At 47.0% G+C, this 23,129-nt stretch overlaps 1 protein-coding gene across 2 annotated transcripts in view; it reads right to left on the bottom strand.

Annotated features, from left to right (window-relative positions):
* Nucleotides 1-3,027: 3,027 nt before the first annotated feature.
* The window catches only part of LARS2 (leucyl-tRNA synthetase 2, mitochondrial), a 173,494-nt gene continuing 153,392 nt past the window's right edge, over nucleotides 3,028-23,129 (bottom strand). For both annotated transcript variants that reach the window (XM_014791286.2, XM_087430848.1), the window contains exons 20-21: nucleotides 10,447-10,574; nucleotides 3,028-4,482 (exon numbers count right to left, since the gene is read on the bottom strand). In XM_014791286.2, coding sequence (XP_014646772.1) covers nucleotides 4,303-4,482; nucleotides 10,447-10,574 — 308 coding nt within the window. In that variant the 3' untranslated portion in view covers nucleotides 3,028-4,302. The remainder of the gene's footprint in view (nucleotides 4,483-10,446; nucleotides 10,575-23,129) is intronic.

The raw sequence follows: 23,129 nt of genomic DNA, 5'->3' as shown, positions 1-23,129 counted from the left end.
CTCTGGGCACCACAGGCAGGCCACCCAAGCCAGACTTGATCTGAGGGCTTAGGCTAGACTCACGCCTACGGTTCCCAGCTCTTGGCTTTTCATCCTTTGCTTCCCATATCACAATTCCACGTGTCCTGGGGCAAAGGTGGATGGCCATAGCAGGGCTCGAAGAAGGTTTGAGAGCTTCCAGGACCCCTGTCAGGCCTTTCATGGCCTGGGCCACCACTTAGGGAAAAAAGCATCACCAGCACCAAAGAGAAATCACTGTCACACGGATGAAACTCCCAGAAAGTAACCAGGAGGCATGGAATCAGAAGCTGGGGAGTAGAGAATACTTAGGTTTCAGGGCATGAGGTGAAAATACCATATAATAAGACTGGTTCTGCCAACGGGATCAAAATTCCTCCAAGTTTACTCATTAAATCTTTTTCCTCCACAAGCCTGGGATGGCCAGGATTGATATTTGCACTTGGGATGCATCTTTTTCTAAACTTTCCCTTCTTTTGACCAAATATAATCCCATTCTAGACCATTAGCTTATTCTTACTCAGGCAAGATCAATCATACTAAGCAGTTCTCATTTATTGAGAACTGGTTAGGTGCCATGTGCTTTACACACATTGTCTCGCTTTATCCTCACACCCCAGGGCATTATTATTTTTATTCCTGTTTTACAGTTGAGGAAACAACAGTTCAGAGAGGTTCCATGGCTTGCCTAGCTCACTGAGATTTTAAGCGACATCATCACAGAACCTAGGTCTGGCTGACTCCAGAGCTCACACTCTTGACTGCCACATTGCTTTGTCTACCAAGAACAGGAGAGTTTCATGAAGGGACTGTTACCTTCTGTTCTTCTGTCCTCCGGTTGCAAGATCCTAAGGCTGAGAGATGAGAGGGAGCTTCCCACACCTTCCCACGCTGAGCGACTGTACAGACAGCTTCATGGAGGCTGCTTTTTGCTGCTTTGGACTCCACACAACAAAAGGAGCAGGTTTTCCTAACTGGGGCACGCCCCCATAGGCAGCTGGATTCCCTGACTGGGAGGAAAAAAATTCCAGGGGGACAGGTCCTGAGCTCATCCGGATCTTCACAAAATTGAACGTTTTGATGTTTTTCCCCCAATATTGAAATGTTACGTGGCCAATAAGAATTAGAAAATGCAAAAAAGTAAACGGAAGGGAAAAATAACTTGTAGGACTGTCAACCAATGATCTGTGGGCAAATTTCCTTCTCTCTTTGTAAGGGTTAGAATTAAAAAAAAATATGGTCGGGATCACATTGTATACTGCTTTATTCATGAGAAAATTTCCATATTACATGTGTTCTAAAAACCATTTTTTCGGTGGCTGCCTCATCTTCCATTGACTGGTTGCACCCTACTTTTCTTAAGCAGTTCCCTGAAGGTGTGTCTTTTGGTTGGGATGAAGCATGCCTATGCTGTTTCCCAGCTCACTTACTGTTTTAGGGTCTTAGAGATCAAGTTCATTTTCCTTGGCAGACAGTTGTTTCCCACAGTGGTGGCATTTGCCGTGGGACTTCCCAGGCACCACTTTCCTGGGGCACAAACTCTCTTCACTCATTTCCCTGACAGAAACAACCCTGACATTGCCCGTGAGCCTGGGTCTTCCACTGCTTTGGTAACAACCTTCATCCCCAGCCCTATGGAACCAACACTGCGCTCTTGGCCTCTCAGCCACCACTGGTCCCTGTACATAGGGGTCTACTGTCATTTCCTGGCTTTGCAGATGTGAGCACTTCACAGGAGGGAAGCCCTGGCCAGACTCTGTTCAAGATGCTGGCTTTTGGCCAACATCTCAATTTTCCTGACTGTTGTACTTCAAGCAAGATGGGCAATTAGGTGAAGGGACTGGAAGACACAGCCAGGTGGCATAAGGGGATTTGGAGGCCAGAAGACGTGGGCTTGGATCTTAGCTCTTCCACTTTTCTGCTTTGGAAACTGAGCAAATTATTGACTCACAGAGCCTGGGTTTCCTCATATTTGTTAGAAAATAATTCCTTCCCTCTAGGGTTTTTGTGGGAACTAAATGACATAATGCAAGTGAACTTGTTGAGTCCAGTTTCTGACCTAATCAAGGCAGTTAATAAAGGACTGAGATCATCTCCCACCCCACCTCCCTACCCCCAGGGATCAGAGTTTTCCATCGCATTGTTCCATTATACTGACTATCTCCTAGGAGTACCAACCAGCCCTTGTTTTCAAAAGTTTTATCCTCTGGAAGAACAAGTTCTCCAAAGCCATGCTGGTCAGTCCAGTAGCCTTGAGACTTTATTGGCCCATTGCTCTGGCCAGATTATGTGTAGCTAAAGGGCTCCCTACCTTCATCTTGTTGACGGGTTCTAGACCACTCAGATTACCTTAGGGATAAACAAGACAATCAAGCAAAAACACTCCTCCCTCCTTGTACCAAATACCCTCATCTGCCTCCTTATATTTAATCCACATTTGCCAGTACATGGAATGGGACTGTAGACACTCAGGTCAGCTCTGGGAACGTCTTCAACTCCTACTCGAGAGATCTGGGTTCTGCCTTCCCTTCTGACCCTAGTCTTCCCAGCTCCACTTCATTATGTTTTAGTCCAGGACCAAACTCATCCTAATGAAGCTGAAGACCAGGAGAGGAAGGACTAGTTAGACATTATGGTTCAAATGCATCAATTAATCCAGTGGTTCTCCAACTTCGCTGCCCATCAGAATCAGCTGTGGAGTTTTCAAGATTCCCTGATGCCCAAGCGCACTTCAGATCAATTAAATCAGGATTTCTGGGCATGGAGACCAGGCAGGATATTAAGTTTGAGGCAAGTTTGAGAACCAGTGACTTAACCGCTATTGCTAATGTGCCTGATTCAGTGTTGTGTCCCACGTTTCGTAAGTTCTGCATGCATCTCACTTTATAACATTCCATGTGCAGTTAGGCACACAGCTTCTGATGATGATGGAATACCTCAGTCTGTTCCTGATTAACTCCTACAATTGGAATATGGTGGCTATTCCAAGAGCACACATATGTCCCAAAGTCATACATGACAAACATTTTATTACATTAAAAAAAGCCATCTGTTAACCGCTGAACTGTAGCTACATCTGAGGCTACTTTAACAAATGGCATCAGAGAACAAATATAGATTTTCGACATCACAAAATGGCTCGATTCTCCACTTCCCCCATTAAATACTAATCAGTGGCTTAGGCCAGTTCTGGTAAAGAGCACCTACTTGCTGATGTCACATAAAACCAGGAAAGGTTACCCTAACATCTAAACGACATGGGTCCATTCCTGGCATCTCCCTAGTAGCCAGATGGCTGTGGCTTGAACACAGGAGGCAATGCCAGGGTGGCATCAGCACCCTCCACTGCGGTGAACTCACTCTCCCTAATGATGGCTCTGGGGGCCGCATCACCATCTGGGGCCCACATGAGCAGACTCCCTGTTGGGCTAGGGTGGGCTCTGAGATGGGTTCCATCTGAGATTGGAATCAGCTTGGTTCCGCTTCACTACACAGCAAATTTTACACCCTGAGGGAGTGGTTAGGAAGCGCTGCTCATTACTCATGGTAGAAAGCAGTGCTTCGCCCCAGAGCAGAGCAGGCCCAGCAGGCGCATCCAGCTGGGCTGGGGAGGAAGCAGCCTGCTAGGTAGAGCTGAGAAGCAGGGGGGACGCTGGCAAAGGGACTAGCACCGCTTGCCTTTTGGTTCAGAGCAGCTTCTGAAGACTCCAATGTCCATTCTAGACACTGGATATTTGGACATCACCCAAATGGCTTCTCCATCTAGCCTGGAGGTGAGGGGACCATCCACCATGATGCTGAGGCTATTACCCGTTCAACAGTGACTGTCCACGCGGCTCCTGAGCTGAGTGCAGTTCCTCAGTTTACCCTCACGTTCCTGGGGTGTGCCTGAGGCAGCGCAATTTCTGGGATCCAGAAGCTCCCAGGCTGCTCAAGAGGCATCATGTTCATTCTCACTTGCTTCTCTTTTCTCTTTCCTGCTCCCACCTGGCAGTACCTCTGGTGGCTTCACAGGTGGTCAGACGGTTTCCTCCACCCTGCAATGTCGGTGGGGGGTTTGGGGGGAGGAAGAGGCTGCCCCCCTCCCCCTTCACCCATATTTCTCCTCTGCCCACACCCACCCTCACCTCTGCACCAGGCCCCATCACAGAGGCACACCATTGATGCCAGTCTGTCAGAGTGCAATGTAAACAGTCAAGACATTGGTCTTTTCCCTTCCCCTGGGCCAGCAGGCTTCCCTTCATCCCAGGCCTGAAGGAGGCTCCTCAGAGGCCCTCCCCGCAGTCACTCTTGCACCAGGAAGTTGATGAGGGCAGTTCTGGGGGAGAGGAAAGCCTTCTTGATGCTTCGTCCCTGCAAGAACCTGACACCCAGCTCGCTTTGGAGAACAAGCTCGTGGACTTTCTCCTGGTCCTGGGCAACTTGTTGGGGCACAGGGATTTTGCCGCAGGCTTTGTTGTTGATCTGAGAAGGAGAAAAGCATAGACATACAATGAGGAAAGTCCTGTGAGGCGCAGGCCACCGGATACCAGTAGCCAGCTTCTCAAGAGGACAAAGTGCAATTAGATGGATAGGATTAATGTCTGAAACTACAGAGAGAGACCCCAGCACTGAGCGTGCACGTGAGCACCCACACCTGGAGGGAGCCCCGCCTGCTGTGTCCTGAGTGTTGCCCCCATCACAGCTATGGTGGAAATTATGTCAAAAATCCTCAGCATGAGATGGCTTAGGCTGTTTCCACGGAGAGAGGGATTCCCATGTCACAGGAATCAAGTGTGAGTTCAGATGCGGCTACAGGGGGTGTCATGGAGGATTTTACCAAGGTCTCAAGTGGACTGATTTCTGGGAACGCAGTCATCTCTCTCTTTTTTTTTTTTTTAAATTTTATTTATTTATTTTTCCCCCAAAGCCCCAGTAGATAGTTGTCTGTCATAGCTGCACATCCTTCTAATTGCTGTATGTGGGACGTGGCCTCAGCATGGCCGGAGAAGTGGTGCGTCGGGTGCGCGCCCGGGATCCGAACCCGGGCCACCAGCAGTGGAATGCGCACTTAACCGCGAAGCCACGGGGCCGGCCCAAGTCATCTCCCTTTCTGATGACTGGCTCTGGAAGGGGGCGCTCAAGTGTGATGACTTGGGAATTGGACCCACATTACATTAACAATTCTTCTTGCTTAAAACGGACCCGTACAGTTCCGGACGCCAGTGAGTATTCACTGAATATCAGTTCAACAAGGACAAACTTCACATCAAATGTGAACTGATACTGCCACCAAGGAAAGCGACCACGCAGCCCAGACAGCTTCTGCACAGCCGTGCTTCAAATCCGCGATCCCACTGCCTGTAAGAACGCTGACATTTCTTTCCCTAATGCTCCTGTCTTGTACTTGGAAAATATAGTCACTATATTACGAAAAGTTACTAGGAATAATTTCTCAAGTTTCAACCAAAGCACACTATCAGTGTCCCTAATCACCCACTCCATTTTTTCAGATTTACGTAGAACTTAGTGGCATTTTATTGGTTGTGTTAGCCTAGATCACTGCGTGGGAGCTCAACAAGACGAAACAGCATGTCCTGAAACATTCTGAAATACTGTTGTTTTAAAAAAGTGAGAGGCTCCATGATGCAGGGTTTTAGTGTTCTGACCTGCAGAACTCGGATGTGCTGTTTGAAGGACTGTGGTCTCTCTGCCTTTGCATTTCTTTTTCTTTTTTTGTGAGGAAGATCAGCCCTGTGCTAACATCTGCCAATCCTCCTCTTTCCCTGTGCTAACATCTGCCAATCCTCCTCTTTTTTTTTTTTGCTGAGGAAGACTGGCCCTGGGCTAATATCCGTGCCCATCTTCCTCCACTTTATATGGGATGCCGCCACAGCATGGCTTGCCAAGCAGTGCGTCGGTGCACGCCCGGGATCTGAACTGGCAAACCCCGGGCCGCCACAGCGGAGCGCACGCACTTAACCGCTTGCGCCACTGGGCCAGCCCCTGCCTTCGCATTTCTAAGCCATTAGAAGCAGCCTTCTTTCAAGGCCACAAGCTTATTATTATTTTTTTAATTGCGGTAACATTGGTTTATAAGATTGTATAAATTTCAGGTGTACATCATTATACTTCTATTTCTGCATAGATTACATCACGCTCACCACCCAAATACTAATTATAATCCATCACTGTACACATGTGCCTAATCATCCCTTTTGCCCTCCTCCCTCTCCCCTACAAGCTTGGTTTGACCGAGACCTCAGAAGAGACCTCCCACCCCCTCACACAAAAGCCACCCCCTGTGAAGTCTTGGGACCCCCAAACACGGAATTCTCAGAACTTGTTAATGAGTCACAGTACCAGCCCTTCCGTCTCTGTTCTTACGCTCTTTTTCTAGGGAAGAGGCCCAGGGTGAAGTCTCTTCTGGCCACCACTCAGGATGTGGGGTGCTGGGGGGAAAGAGCATCTTCTCTTACAAGGGACAGACTTAGGTTTGATTCTCAGGCCTGGACTCACAAACTGTGGGACCTTAGGCCTCGGTTTTCTCTTCTTTAAGGACAGAATCCTCCTTTAAGGATTGGGGAGTGAAGGAAGTGAGACAACCTGTGTAAAGTGACCAGCTCACTAAACCTTACTCCCTCTCCTTTGTCAAGAATCCTGGCCCAAGGCCCCGTGGCCTAGTGGTTAAGTTGGGCACATCCACTTCGGCGGCCAGGGTTGGGTTCCCTACACTACTCATAGGCAGCCATGCTGTGCTGGCAGGCCACATACAAAACAGAGGAAAACTGGCACAGATGTTAGCTCAGGGTGAATCTTCCTCAGCAAAAAAAAAAAAAAAAAAAAAAAGATTCCTGGCCAGGGTGGAAGGAGTGAGCTGTGGGACATCCTCTTCAATACATGGCCTCAGCACAACATCAACCCCAACTCCTAGGCCCAGTGAGCCTCTGGTGCTTCCCTGGAGCCCAGGGGCTGGTCCTAAGCTATCACTGGCCAGGCCTGTCCAAGGGAGCCAAGTCATTTTCGTCTGCGCTGGGACCTAGGAGTAGGGCACATCCTCCTCTGGATGTGCCATGGTGCCCGGGGGCTTCCCTGCGCTGCCTTGGGGTCCCTCTCATGGTTTCTGGCTCCCTGGGACTCCCCTGAGTTGCCTTATCTGGGGCAGTCCTTTCAGGGTGAGTAAGGCTTGATCATGTTCGGTCCTGGGCATGAGGCACCGATTAAATGGACAATAGAAGTCTAGTTGGGGGCTGGTCCCGTGGCTTAGTGGTTAAGTGCTCACGCTCCACTGCTGGCGGCCCGGGTTCGGATCCCGGGCTCGCGCTGATGTACCACTTCTCCGGCCATGCTGAGGCCGCGTCCCACATACAGCAACTAGAAGGACGTGCATCTATGACATACAACTATCTACTGGGGCTTTGGGGAAAAAAATAAATAAAAAAAAATTAAAAAAAAAAAGAAGTCTAGTTGGGACTCAACATGTGGCTTGGCCTTCAGGGGCCCAAAGGGGAAGAAGTGGCTTCAAATCACCTCAAACAGCGGCTGTTTGACTTGAGAAGAGTCTCCCAGCCCCATGTGACGGCCTTGCAAGCTTCTGCTCCTCCCTCTCTGCCATCTACACTTCATCACTCAGCCGTGGTGCAGGGCCTCAGCCTTGTTCTCTTGGACTTTTCCAACAGCTGCCTGGCGGGCCCCTGGCCATGAGTGCTGCTCCCTCCGCCACACCCATCACTACTCACCGACAGGAGGGGAGCCCCGCCCTGGCTAACAGTAAAGCCCCTGCTGAGCTCTCACTCTGTGCCATGTGAGCACAACTGTGCTACACAATTCCCTTGAGTGAGCCTGTTCATCCTCACCACAACCCTGTGAGGCAGATGCACAACCTTCCATGCCCGATTTACAGATGGCGACACTGAGGCACACGAGGTGAAGCCACTTGCTCAAGGCCTCCCCCATCCCAGTGAGTGGTGGAGATGGGATGACCTCCTGGGTCCTCTCTCTCCTCTGCTCACCCCAATCCTCTCAGGGATGGAGTCGGCCTTCTCCCTAGTGCTGCCCTGCCTGTGCCTCTTCTCCAGCCCCTCCATGGCTCACAGACCCAGTGTCCCTGAGGGCTTTCCCCTGCCTTTGCCCCTTTTCTCCACCAGGGAAATGCTGCTCCTCCTTCAAAGCCAGGGTTCACGGCCCCTCCCTCAGATGCCTCTTCCAATCCCCCACTGCCAGAGCGGCGGTGCTGATGCCAGCAGTGGTTACCATCTACCGGAAGAGTTATTAAGCCCTGTGCTGCCACCATCTCCTTACCTTACTTGTAAGATGGGGTTAGTCTCATATTGGCCTCGTCTGCGAAACCGGGATAACAGGGCCTGCCTCACAGGGCTGTTGTGCGGGGTAAATGAGTTAGTATCTGGAAAGTTCTTAGGGCAGTGCCTGGCCCTTAGTTGGTGCTCACTGTGTGTTACCGGGTTTTGTCATTAGTGTGTCCAGAAGCAGGCTAAGCACCTCCTGGCATTATCCCACCTAATTCTTTCAACAACCGGGTAAGGCAGGCAACTGTTTGCCTCCATTTTCTAACTGGGGAAACTGAGGCTTAGAGAAATTAAGTATTTTGCAAAACTGAGACTTACATCCTGGATGGTCCGACTCCCAAGCTCTCACATCTTAACCTTGAGGCTACATAAACTCTCTGTGTGTGTGACAACTTGTGTGCCCCCCAGACTGTCCCTCCTGGGTGCTAAGCTCCATGAAGATAAGGTGGTGCCTCTGGGCTCCGTGTCCTTAGAATTTGGCACAGCCCAGCACACCATGGGCACAGAGAACATGGGCATGGCTGAACCGAATTACACTGTAGCGTGCTGCAGCTTCTATTTCTGGCCATGGCACCGAGATCACACGGAGACAGAACACAGGCCTCTACAGAAGCTCTGCCACATGGCATGGTGCCCTGACCCGAAGGTTCTCAAGTCGGGTGGACTTACAGGGAGTCCCACAGACAGTTCAAATTTGGGGTTTTCATTTCAATGATAATCTAAAATTATTTTACCAATTATCAAAACTAATTCTTTTCTGCAGTGATAATTTAAAATGAAAAGACATTTTCACTGACTAAAATTCACTGTCTCAAGTTGGCATTTCTCAATTGTGCTGAGCAAGAGTACTCAGGGGTACAAAAATACTTATTTTTATAAACATTACTCAAGTTTAAGAAATTGCCTCTCTGTGCCATAAGCCTGTTTTTGGTTTTGAGGATTTTTGGAAGCAGCCTACCAGGGCAGCCCCACCCCTCTCCTCCATGGGGGAGGCAAAGTGGGGGCAGCGGGGAACTAAGAGCCAGGGGAGGTGGTGTGGGGATGGAGCAGCTGTGAAGGAGCCGGTCTCCTGGGTGACAGTCTTTCCAAACATCCACTTGCCTGCTGGGCCCAGGGTCTGCACAGACGCAGAAAGGTGGGGGCCTCTGTGAGGCTGGGCTCTCCCTCAGCCTATAGGGGCATTGTTCATGGCACTTTTGTCCACAGTTCACAATAATTTTATTTAGTTTTCTCTTTCCTTTTTATTTTCCCCTCTCTCTCCCACTAGGCTTTAAGCGCCATGAGGGTAGGGACCCTGTCTGTCGTGTTTGGTTTGGTATCCCCAGATCCTAGCTAGCACTGTGCCTGAAGGAGAGTAGGTAATGCAATTATTACTGATGAGGAAATGAGTAAACCTGGGCCAGGTGACTAACTCGTTCGAGACTGTTTCCTCAACTGAAAAACACGGGAATGGTAATGCCTACCTTACAGGGTGGTAAGAGTTAAATTTTGGATATAAATTACCTGGCCCCATGTGTGGTTCAGAGACATGCTAAAAGGTCCACCCCAGCCCTCTTTCCCTCTTCAGCCACATCAGCATATTTAAGAGACATTCCTTATAATATGTCTCACATTAACAACTTAAATATGTAAAAATTACACAAAGGATAAACTGTAAGTTATTTGCTCTATAAAAGATTTAAACAATAAACTACTTTTATGTATCTAAAACAACCCAATTTACCAAAAAAAAGACATTTTATGTAGCCTTTCTACAACATATTTTGCAGACTGAGGTGTTCTGCTTTGCCAACATCCTCACCCTTCCCGCCCCGCCCCCACACCCCTAAGAGAACCAAGAGCAGGTGAATGCAACTTAGACTGAAACTCAGTTGGCAAGGAAGACAACTAGAACCTGTAAAGCAAGGCAGGTTTATTTTTCCCACCTTCCAATCCCTTGAGGGCCACGAGAGTTTTATGCTCACAAGTTTTGGTATGTGATGACTTCAAAACTGAAGGGCCGGAAGGTCGGGCTGAGGGCTGGCCGGGCTAGAAAGGCCTGTAGAGAAACCTCCAAACCCAGCCAACGCTTGTGGGCAGCAGGCAGGACAGTGACCTGCCCCACAGGTCCGCCCCTGGCTCTGGGGCTGTGGGGGACACTCACCAGAACCGCCATCTGCACGACGTCGGGCCGCTGGAGGAACTGTGGGTCCACGGCTGGCCAGGCCTGCAGCAGCACGCCGGCGTCCCAGGCATAGTGGGTGCAGAGCTTCCTTGGCACCAGCGCCAGGCCTGCAATGCCAAGGCAGAGTGTCACTGAGCGCACGCACGGCTCGTGGGAGCAGCATAAAAACCTTTCACCCCAACACAGCCTGGCTTGGAGCTGTCTGAGGAGGCTCCCAGAGCCCACACCACTGCCTACCAGATGCTCCCCACTTACTTCGGCCTGGTTTATAATCCCAGGTTTATAGGTAGCTTCCCCCCACCCCCTCAAACAGTACCCAGAGCTATAAAGATGGATGGACATGCTGTTCTACAGTGTGCATTTGGAAAAACAAGGCTGCTGACTTGGCTTGGTCTCTGCAGTTCTGCTGGTGAAAGAATGCCTTTGTGCTCCTGAGAGCAGATCCCAAAGCCAGGAGCTGCATTCGCTTCCTTTCCTGCCCATGATTACTTGTGGTCTGAGAGGGCCTCCCACCCAGTCCTTTTACTCATGATCACTGGAGCCAACATGCTGAGAACAGTAGGGCGCTCCGTCACAACCTTCTCAGAGGGATCTCATCCTTCCCACTAAACTTCCTCTCAGGAGAGGCTCCCGCCAATTACCAAACTGGAAAGAGCTGTCGTTGGCTCAGGGTGGATCAAACATGGGGAAGCAGCGAGGAACGAAACCCTCTCAAATCGTTTCCCAGAATGCTACGTGCTGCAGCTCCCAAAGCAGAGGTGGCCATGCCCAGGACGCTCCCTGCTCAGTACCCACAGGGTTGCACAGGGCCAACTGTCAGGGCTTCAGGACATCAACCAGGGGCTTCCTAGGAGGGAAAGTTTTGGTTTCCAAGCCTCTGCCGATCTCATGAGTACAAGAGATGCCCCCAAATGTGCAGGAAATACACACATCAGAAAAACAGATCCTTGGGCACTACTAGCATGGTACTAACTCCACTACCCCCCATCATAGCAGAGGCAGGCCTGGGCAGGGGTGGGCAAGTGAATGTGACCAGTATGCCCATACTGGGGTGATGCCATGGCAGCTGCAGAGCCCTCATGCTGGGAATGGCTTTTCTGGAAGTGGTGGAGGTGGGGTGCATACTGCCCCCTTATTATTAACCTTGAGACCAGGAGATGCATTTGAGGGATGGGCCCATGGCTCATGGGATGGCTTGAGCCCGAGTCTGGGACAGAGGAAATGAATCCCACCAATCCCAGTCCCAAGAACACTGGGCTGTGAATGACGTTTTGCTTTATTTTCGTTGATGACGAAAGTAATGCATGCTCCTTGCAAAAAATTTGTAAAAGGTCAAAATATAAAGAAGAAAATCATGTTCACATAGGTAGCATTTTTTTAACTTTTTATTTAGAAAGATACTAATGTAAGGTATTTAATGAATATTTATATGTATAAACTAATCCCACAAAACCAAACCAAACCAAACCACCACCAGGATCAGGCTGTATATACAGTTTTGTATTATTTTTTCCCACATTTTAAAATAATAATTAATTTCATGGAAAAAGACACACAATAGTATATATAATATGGCCTTAGTTTTATTAAATATTTATATGAACAGATAAAAAAGTTGGAAGAAATAACTCAGAACAGCAGCAGTGATTATCCTGGGGAGGCAGAAGTACGGGTGACTTTTTTTTTTTAAAAAAAAACATTTTATAGATTTTCTACAAGGAACATTTATCACTTTTGTAATTTGAAAAGATATTTAAAAATAAAGTTTTTTCCACACTGTGAGATCAGTTCAAGATTTTTCTTCTGGTTTCTTTTTAAGGTTTCATTTTCTTCCCCACTTAATTTTAGAATCTATCTGTAATTTATTTTGTGTATAATGTTAAAACACATTATTTAAAAAAAGACATGGTGAATTTCCCAAACCCAATTTGTTGAATAAACCTTCTCTTCCCTCTTGGTTTGTGATTTTTCTTCTCAATATATTATACCAGGGATGGTTTCAAGACTATTCACTACAAAGCTACTCAAAGTGCCTATCTGCGATGAACACGCCAGAAGGTGAATCAACACAATGCTTCCTTCATTGAGAAAGTCTGGCTACCAAAAAATGGTCAGTCTCACTCAAATGTGACACAGCTGACGGATGTGCTAAGCACAGCTCCTTATCTTGTCACAGACTGTATTAGACTGGAACGTTCCCAGACCAGCCACGGGCCCACGGACCACTCTGAGCAGCACTGGTCCATTTTATTCTGTTGACTTGTCTTGATTCTTGTGCAGTATCACAGATTTATTTGTTGTAGCTCTGTATTTTTTACTATCAGGTACTCTTGTTGTAACTGTGTGCTTCCAGTCAGCCTGAGGGAGGCGAAGGCCCACCAGTGTCTGAGAATCAAATGGTGTAAAAGATGTATTCCTGGGGCCCACTGGCCCCTGTGCCCTGGGTTCCAGCGCTTACTAAGGAACCTACTCCATTTCTAACAGATGTGCCTTTTGGCAGAAGCAGAAGGAGCTTCCTGCTTGTTCCTCAGAAGGGATTCTATTAAGACTCATATCCAAACATAAGACAGAGGTCACAGAGGGAGATAATCGCTCCTTTCTTTGAGCAGGCTGGCCCAGTATGGCCTGTCCTGTGATCAGCCGCAGTGGGACGACTCCCAAAACCTCCATATGGCCGTTGTACAGGATGCCTGGGAGATGAAAGGACCTTGGACACAAATGTTCTGGGCAGAAGCTGTTACAAATTCCATTTTAAAAAATGAGGAAGCCTGGCCTTCCTGGAGCAATCAGGATGCTTATTTATAGGCCTGGGCCCCACCAGCATTTCCATATAGATGGGAGTAGGGCCATCCTGCTCAGCAGGGAGGAACAGAAACTGAGGACCCTCCGCGTAGTGTTTTTGCCTCCCCGCTCTTTTTAGGGAAGTAAAAATACCTAACATTTGCATGGCAAATACAGTGGTTTCTTTACGTGACACACGTCAGGTCGAGAGCTGGCCTTCGGGAAGCACATGGTCAGAGTCTGAACACAGGCTGGGAAGTGGCAAGGCCCTGGCACACAAGGCCACCTCGCAGGGTCGGCTGCTGCCCACGGCCCATCCCCTTCCTTTCCCTCCTCTGGGAGGGCTGTTGTCGTTGACCTTCCTGGGAAATAACCAAATCAAGCCTCTTTTCCTACTGAGAGCTGGTGAGGTCGCCACGCTGCCACAGCACCCTGGAATGAGTGCTGGGTGGCCGTGGCATCTGCAGACAGCAGGCCTCTCCTGGCATCCACTTTCAGGCCTGCCTCTGCCCCCACCCCCTGCCTCACACACACACACAGGGAAGACTTAGGGACTCCACAGCGTCTGACCCCACTGTGCCTCGTCCAGCCCTAGCAATTCTAAGGAAATGGACAGGAAGTGACACCACTTCACTTTAGCCTTTTCCCACAGAAAGGGTTCCGTTGACATTATTTTGAAATAACCACACTGACATAGCACACACATTCACGTATAAAATACCACTGGAACATCAGCAGATATCTTATTCTCTTATGATTATCACACACACACACACATCATGATTGGGATGTTTGTAGTTTTGTTGAAATTCATGAATACAGCAAAAATGTACACAAAACACTATAGCTACAATATTTTACAGCCATTTTTATTTTATGAATAAAAATGGATTCATGGCAGTAGACGATCTGATCCTTCTAGATTATGAGTTAGTTCAGAATGCCTGAGGGAGGTAAAGGGACACCTTGCTGTGACCTTCACAATTAAAGTGCTGATGGAAGATGTGGGGATCACACGAGGTAGAGGCCCGAGGCAGAAATCAAGACAGAACAGTCACCATACAACTATAAAAATGGACAGAGAAACAGAAACGAAGATCTTACCACCACATTTTAAATAACTCGTATTCTGGACAAGAGGCTAATTTCAAAGCAGCACAAAAAACAGCACAAAAAGGGAAATCACCCAAATGCCTACCAGTGGCTGTGAGTGTAATAACTCATGGAACAGTCACGGCGGGGACACCACATCGCTGCTGAAAAAGAACGAGGTGGGTCTGTAAGTCCTGATGCAGAACTGCGACACTCAAGGACGGTGAGAGGAAAACGTGTGTATGGAATGCTAGCGTTTGTATAAAAAAGACACATTTCACACACGTGCATCGAGGTCTTCTGTCAAACTAACATCAAACTGGTGGCGGAGGTTCTTGGGGACAGCACTGGAGCAGAGGGAGGGGTGGGAACTTAGGACACGCCCTTTGTCACAGCTGAATGTTTACAACATGCGCATAGATGTACTTTCCAATGACAAATCTAGGTTAGCTTTGCTTTAGAAGCCCAGAGAGGTACAGTGGGAGGTGGCGCTGCTTTCTGCAGCTGGCTCAGGCACTTCTCCTCAGAAGCTGAGCTTGTGCAAAAGGAGCCCACTCTCAAGGAGCAGTGCTCCTTGGGCACTTCGGCAGGCCCGCCCTGTCCCTGTCACTGTGGGCTCCTGCGGGCCTTCACGCTGCTCTGCTGAGTGATGTCGGAGATACAGTGCCTCAAACACTAGTGGGATGAGGGTTGCATCTGGTCAGTTGCCTGTGTGTGTCCGTGTGGAGCAAGTGTCTATTAAAACCTTCTTCAACTGGAAATAAATTCCTTCTTCCCTTCCTTCTTCTCTCACAGTCTAATATGCCCAGAACTCAACACTCAGGACTTGTGGGCTTAGAGAGGCAATTTAAAACACACCCCCCCAATTTTGAAATAATTATAGATTCATAGGAGGTTGCAAAGCAATGTACAGGAGGGCCTGTGCCCCCTCCTCCAGCCTTCCCCAATATAACATCTGGCATAATTATAGCATAATACCAAAACCAGGAAATTGACATTGGTACAATCCACAGAGCTTATTCGGATTTCATCATTTTTAAAGGCACTAATGTGAGAGAGAGCGTGTGTGTGTGTGTGTGTAGCTTCATGTAACCACTACCAGAGTCAAGACACAGGACTGCTCCATCACCACAAGGCTCCCTCGTTGCTCCTCTGTTTTGGCCACTGCCCCATCTGCTCAGCCTAAGCCTTGGCAACTGCTAATGTGTTTTCCATCTCTATAATTTTGTTATTTGAAGAATGTTACATAAACGGAATCACAGAGTATAAACCTTTTGAAATTGGCTGTTTTCACTCAGCATAATCCCCCTGAGATCCATCCAAGCTATTGCCTGTTAGAGAGGTCATTCTTGATGATGATGAAATTATATCTTACCAGAGTACCGCCAAGGAGCTGAGCTCCTTGGTTGGTGATTTTCTGCTCCTTTACTGCCCACCAACAAAGGAAACCTTGTGTCCTTTGTCTGGAAACAGTATCAGTGACTCCAAATACAAAATTTCCCTAAGCAAGCAGCTAACACCCTCACGGATAGGACAATATTCTATTATGGTAAACAAAAGATAACTTTGTAACTTCAGATGTGGTGTCTTGAGCTTCTCAGATCTGAAGTTTCAGGAAGGAAAAAAAGATTTCCTCATCCTGTTCAAGTTTGCAAACTCCCAAGACATTGGTTCTATTTCTTACTGAAGGTCCCCATTGACCCTTTAAGAATTTGGTAGAGGACTGTTAGGTTCCAAACACTTTGGCCTTCTCTGAAATCTTTCCCTTTTATCTAGGGCAATGATGGCCATTTTTCCCACAGGACTCCAAACGTCCCCTAGAAGACTGGTCTCAATTCTGCTGCTTTTCGGGGAGAATCTCTCCTATGAAAATCTGCTTCTCTGGGGAACTCTGGGCAATGTTAATTTCTGAACATTCCACCCTCACTAACATATTCCCATTATAGTCATTCTGAGGTTATATTTTGGAGATGTAGGAATGAAACCAGAAGTTATATGAAAGCTAAGTTTTCTAGAATAAATGAAATATGTATGAAAACTTTCCCAAAACCTTGGAATGAGAATGACTGACAGTGTGGGATGACAATAATGACACCCCCTCACAATATAGTGCTTCTGTTTGCAAAGGACCTTCGACACCTTGTGACACTGGCCCTCATCAGCTGCTGGGAGAGGCAAGAAGGGGTCATGTCCCCATTCTCTCTTGAGGGCACTTGACCAACACCTGTGAGCTAATGACCTGTGTGATATGCTTGGTGTGTGGGACTCCTCACTTGACTGTCCTACACTATGGCCCCAAGTGCTCATTCAGACGGGTGACACACATACACGTGTCGAGAGCCAGGAGACAAAGGCTTCCCATTGCTTCTCTGAATTAAAAAAAAATTAGTTGCTATGGATTTGTAAAGCTTTAAGGAAGACCTTCTCAAGTGAAATGAACACAGACTCTAATGCCCGCTGCTCCGACTGCCCTCAGAAATCAATCACGCTAGGGCCAGCCCTGTGGCTTAGCAGTTAAGTGCGCACGCTCCGCTACTGGCGGCCCAGGTTCGGATCCCGGGCGCGCACCGACGCACCGCTTCTCTGGCCATGCTGAGGCCGCGTCCCACATACAGCAACTAGAAGGATGTGCAACTATGACATACAACTATCTACTGGGGCTTCGGCGAAAAAAAATGGAGGAGAATTGGCAATAGATGTTAGCTCAGAGCCAGTCTTCCTCAGCAAAAAGAGGAGGATTAGCATGGATGTTAGCTCAGGGATGATCTTCCTCACAAAAAAAAGAAATCAATCATGCTGGATGCTAGGAATGGGCGTGGGATTGACTAGTGGTGTGAGGAATCTTTTCAGGGTAATAGAAATGTTTTGAAACTGGATTATGGTGATGGTTGCACAAGAGTATAAATTTACTTAAATCATCAAATGCATACTTAAAATGGGTGAATTTTATGGTACATAAATTTTACCTTAATAAAGAGACATGATGACTAAAACAAAACAATAAACGCCTAGATACATACATAAGTGGATATAACCATTGATCTGCACTATGATGTCAACAATGGTTGTTTATTTCTAGGGGGTAAGGTTTCAGCGGAGCTTCCAGACCAAGAGACGAGGCCACCCACTTCCAAAAAAATGGGCCATGAAAGCCCTATGAACAGAGCACAGCATTGTCTGATATAGCACTGGAAGGTGAGAGGATGGCGCAAAAAGACCAGGCAGGGTTCCACTCTGCTGTACACAGGGTCACTAGGAGTCGGAATTGACTCAACGGCACTAAGGACAAAGGGTAAGGGGATTTAAATTTTCTCCCAAACGTGAGAGAATGAAAAAAAAAAAAGTAGCCCCTTCTATCCGGGAACTGGTCTGACAGTTACAGCTAGGCTTCAGTCAGAGACTTGCTCACAGCTAGGCTACCCATTATTCTCTTGTTGGACATAAATGATCTCACAGAACACCAACATCAGATGAGGTCACACTGAAACCACGGTAAAGTGAGACAAAACAAGACTGAGTTATAATTCTGTGTACGCACAGATCAAGACAAGGTCATTGTTTTGTGACCCACAAAATACTAAACATCTCCCTCTCTCAGCAAATATGAGTGACTGCTACTTCTTTACCAATTACAACTTTATTCTTGCTCCAGTCTGCCCTCCCTAGAAGATTTCTTGAGATACCCAGTCTGTATCTGTATAGAACTGTCCCCACTTTCTGACAGCACCCGATCTAGAGCAAGTCCCCATTTCCTTAGACCCTTCCCCAAATTACCCAACCAAAGCCCCAATCCTATAACAGGTCGTTCCTAACACCCTCTTACTGAGATGTCCCACGGTTCCCCCTGGCAATAAGCCCAACTTGTTAAAACAAGTGTGTTCCTGGTGGTCTCTGGCTGGAGGACGCCGACAGAACCGCAGGTTCACCGAATTTTCGCTGAGACCCTCACTGCCTTGGACCGACACTCCTGACTCAGAAAAAGTGTGCACACCTGAGACCCTGCATCTCTACCTGCCTGACGCGCCACCCACCCTTGGCCGGGGACTAAGCACACGCTGAACTGAGCTCTAGGACTCTGTTGAAGCCTTTCAGTGTTGCGTTTGTTTTCTTAGGAATAGGTCCATCTTTGAGATTTTGGTTTTCTAATCAGAATTGTATTGTTCTTTGGCAAAACTGTTTTCTAGCATCTCACACCTGCTCGTCTGACATCTTGTCTATCTGCTTGTGTAGTATCTTGGATGCTGTTTGTCTCCAAGAGGAAAAGTCTACTGGGAGAGGACTGGCATGGGTCCCCTAAGACCATCCTTGAGCTGGCCCTGGGGGCTGAGCTGCTCAGTAGGTTTCTTCTCAGACCCCTGTCCTGTGGACAAACTTTGCCCCAAGTCACTATTTCAAAAACCTTATGAGGCCTTCTTCCTCAGTCTTGTTCTTGTGTTCCTGAGAACTGCTTTTATTTCAGTTTTGTCTGCCTGGAACCAGGAGATTTTGTCCAGCCCCTGATTACAATGACCGGGCTTTGACAAGCTCCAAGACACGAAGTTACGTAAGCACCAACCTACGGACGCATTACAGTTCTCGTCTTATTAACCTAAAACTGTGCCTCCTCTAGGCCGAGTGCTTCCTTTCTTTACGTTTTCTCACTGTATCACTCACTCCTGTGCATGTCTTTTTAACTGGCACAAATTTCACCAGAGACAATTTGGAATTACAGTGGCCACTTTGGGAAACTTTTGATATGAACAAAATTGTTTATTTGAGAGGTGCCTTAGGACAAAAAAGAGAAATTTCTGACTTTCCCATGGTGTGCTTTAATTGGCATGAAGAAGCTTCTAAACACAATTCAAACTTGAAAATTGCCTCCATGAAAGATTCTTTAGCTAAAACTAACACAAATGTGAGAAACTTAAAAAGCTGTCTTCCTTGCAAATCCACGGAAAATCTGTTCCAGTTTTTCTTATCTTTCCTTACCTCCCTTGCCTTCTCCCTTAGAACTTTGTTCAACACTCATGAAGTCCTTATAATCACTCCCTCTTCTTCTAAATCACTACCTCATTGTCACTTACATTGCAAACCCTCCTAAGGGGGACCCTGTCACTGCCTGGCGTGTAGATTTCAATCCCTCGTCGTGTTCAGATCTCCATGCTGTTCTTAGGGACTTCTCAAATCCCAGAACGGGAAAAGACAAATTCATTAAAGAATTTAGACTTGTCTTAGACACACCTAGCCCAGGCTCTCCGACCTCTACCAACGAATCCACCTGTTCCAGGGGCCAGGAGATGCAAAATCTTGTTTAGAAAAGGCTAATTGGAAAGCCCTAGAAAGTGACTTAAAACATAATGAAATACATTTTTACTCAATCAGAATACCTTAAAGCAAGATCTTTGGGACCTATACCACAGATTTTTCCTGTTAAAGCAAACTGGACTTTGATTCAATCTTTCAAGCAGCAAAGAATAAATCCATGAGAGACTTCAGAGACAGACCTATCAGCATCTTTAGACAGTTTTCAGGATTCGTTCCTGATGTGGACATTGTGGACATTTCCAATGCCCTTTCCATTTTTTGGGTGGATATTTAAAGCCAAAAATCGTAGATATGGTACGTAAAATTTTGGCTGGTAAATCACTGCACTGCATGAACTTCAGCATTTGGCTAAACATTTTAAAGAGGCATTAGATACCAAAAAGGCTAAAATCCAAATTAAGCTCACGGCTTTACAATGACAGCAAGTAAACAGGTCCTCCTTTTCCTTTTCTTTTTTTGTGTGGAAGATCAGCCCTGAGCTAACACCTGCCAATCCTCCTCTTTTTGCTGAGGAAGACTGGCCCTGGGCTAACATCCATGCCCATCTTCCTCCACTTTATATGGGACGCCGCCACAGCATGGCTTGACAAGCAGTGCGTCGGTGCGCGCCTGGGATCCGAACCCCGGGCCGCCGCAGCGGAGCACGGACACTTAAGCACTACGCCACCAGACTGCCCCCTCCTTTTCCTTAAGGGATGAAAAACACTTCCCTTTTGACGGAGGCGACTTGCTGATATTGTAAAAAAGGGGACACTGGAAAATAACTGTCTCATCTTAGCTAGAAAATAAAAGGAAATAATGCTCCCTCCTCTTCCTGAGGAATTATGAAGCAACTCTGAGAGAGGCTGTAGTGCCCAATTTCCAACAACTCCCTTAAAACAAAGAACTACCTTTTAAAATAGAAGGACATAAACAAACCTTTCTGATGGATATGGGCACTACTCTGCCAACTAAAAATCCTACCACAATTTCCAGTCATAAGACTACTTCGGTTGCAGAAATTTCAAACAATCTTTAAATTCTTCTCATCACCCAACCTTACACTGTGACTCTTGGTTCCCTCACCGATTAGCCCACATTTCTTTTCTGTGACACCACATCAGTAAGTTTAGTTAGGAGAGATCTTTTATATAAGTGGAACTGCCAAGTCAAATGCATTTCAGATGGACTACTTCTAGAAATGTCTGAAGACTCGCTCATGCATGACCCCTTAGGAGCCCAATCACATCACTTGTCTATTCCTCTATGTTTGACCCAATCCCAACTTGAGAACAATGTGAGGTCCCCGACTCTCTCTGGGCCGCAGTTCTCCTCATGTGGGGAGAGTTCTAGGGGCTGGACCCACTGAAGTAGAAATGGACTTTTCTAAACCCTTACCTAAACTTGCTCAACACCCTTAAAGCCCAAATCTAAGGGAGGATTGAGGTCTATTGCAGAAGATTTTATAAAAAGGAGACTCATCATTCCTTTATTATTTTCTATAATTAACATGTATCACTTCTGAAATAATTGAAAAATCCAAAGCAAAAAATGACTTATTATTAAGACAGCTCTAAATGTTTAAGTTTACAAAGGCAATAAGGCCTCTAGGTTTAAAAGAATCAAGTAGGGCCGGCCAGGTGGCGCAAGTGGTTAAGTGCGCGCGCTCAGCTGCGGTGGCCTGGGGTTCGCCGGTTCGGATCCCGGGTGTGCACTGACGCACTGTTTGGCAAACCAGGCTGTGGCAGCGTCCCATATAAAGTGGAGGAAGATGGGCACGGATGTTAGCCCAGGGCCAGTCTTCCTCAGCAAAAAAAAAGAGTAGGATTGGCAGATGTTAGACAGGGCTGATCTTCCTCACAGGAAAAAAAAAAAAAGAATCAAGTAACCAGATTGATATAGACACTAGCAATGAATAGAATCATTTTTTGAAAAGAGGGTCCTTTTCAGTGTGTATCCAGCCTCTTATTGAGTGCCAGGTACTGTGGCAGGCCTGGGGGGTACAATGGAGGCGAAAGAGATGTGGGCCAGCTGTCATAGGGCTCAAAAATTCATAAAAGAACCACATATCCAACAAGGGCTTTCTCCTTATTTTGAGCCAGTAAAGACACCCCTTCTCTCCTCTTACTTGGAAGCACAAATGTCATCACTTCCTTCTTGCAGTTCCTTGTCTTTTCACCTCGCTTTAATCTTTGAAAGACTTTAACAGGGAGCTTCTATTCAATGACTTTTTTGTATAGAGTCAGTGGTGAACGGTACTTATTTGATGAATTGATGCTATCCATATAACATCTCATGGCTTTTGGTTGAGATGTTCGGGAAGGGTTGCTGTGAGGTTTGCTACTTCTCAGAGGCCCCCAGATAAAAGCATTATGTAAATGCAGGGTTCTAGGCTGCCTGTCTCTTGCAAGCTCCTCTAACACGACCACAGAAGTCACGGGAGACCACTGGATACTAGGTTTGGAGAACCAGGCCCAGTACAGCCATCATCAAGTCCTCCTGCACAGCATCTTCTCACTTCATTCTATTTCCACACTGGGCCAACTGCTGGGGACACGGGAAAGCAATCACCCTTCTGCACCTGCCAGGATCTAGAACCCACGGCGCTGCAGTGAAACACTCCAACACCGCACTAGCTTTCTTAACAGGACTGAGAATAATTTGGGCAAAATGATTTAATGGCAAATGAATTATATTCTTTTTCTTCTAACAAAGGAAGAGACTATAAACCTCATACCATTTAAAAAAGTAGTTCCGTAGTAAAATATAGTAAAACAAAAAGTAGAGATGAGAAAAAGGAAAAGAAAGAATTAACAGTTAAAGCCAATAGTTTAATGTAAAGAATGTTTAAATTATTTCTCAAAAGGAAGGACATAGGTATTTCTAGCGATGGCTTTTTAGAATCACCAACGAGCCCTGTAAATTGTTTTCAAGAGGCTGCCCTAAGAGAGGAAGCACAGTGAAGTCCCGTTGTAGGCTGTCATCTGAGAGCCAGGTCTTACAGTTGAGGGCCACAGTCCCCCACTTGCCTGTGCATCAGAACCACCCAGGAGCTGGCTAAAACAAAGATTCTCTGGCCACCTCCCAGAGCCCCAGAATTAAGATCGCCAAGGATGGGGTGGGGCAGAGGCCACATTTAACCCAAGTGAGTCAGACCTGCTCAGTGCCTACTTTAGGATAATGGTTTGGTGGAGAGGACTGAATCACAGTCTAAATGAGTCAATTTTAGATCTGCAATGTTATTCCAGGTGCCCTTTTCTCCATCTGTCAAGTGGGACTAAACATGAGTTTCCACCTTAAAAAGATAATATGGGGTCATGCTATGTGGATACCAGGAGGCTGAACTACGAGAAAGAATGTTCTGTAGTGACATCAATATTCACATTAGTCCGGGCACACTGTTCCAAAGTGGGGAAGTGTCTCCTTTCAACAGGGGTGACCACGTTGAAAAAGTGCCACCATTCAGAGTATAAGACAGAGAGGTCCCGAGTGTAGATGCCAAACCT

Source organism: Ceratotherium simum, chromosome 5 (assembly GCF_057802395.1).
Source record: "Ceratotherium simum simum isolate JZ-2026a chromosome 5, ASM5780239v1, whole genome shotgun sequence".
Classification (NCBI taxonomy): domain Eukaryota; kingdom Metazoa; phylum Chordata; class Mammalia; order Perissodactyla; family Rhinocerotidae; genus Ceratotherium; species Ceratotherium simum.
This window is presented reverse-complemented; position numbering and strand designations above follow the sequence as displayed.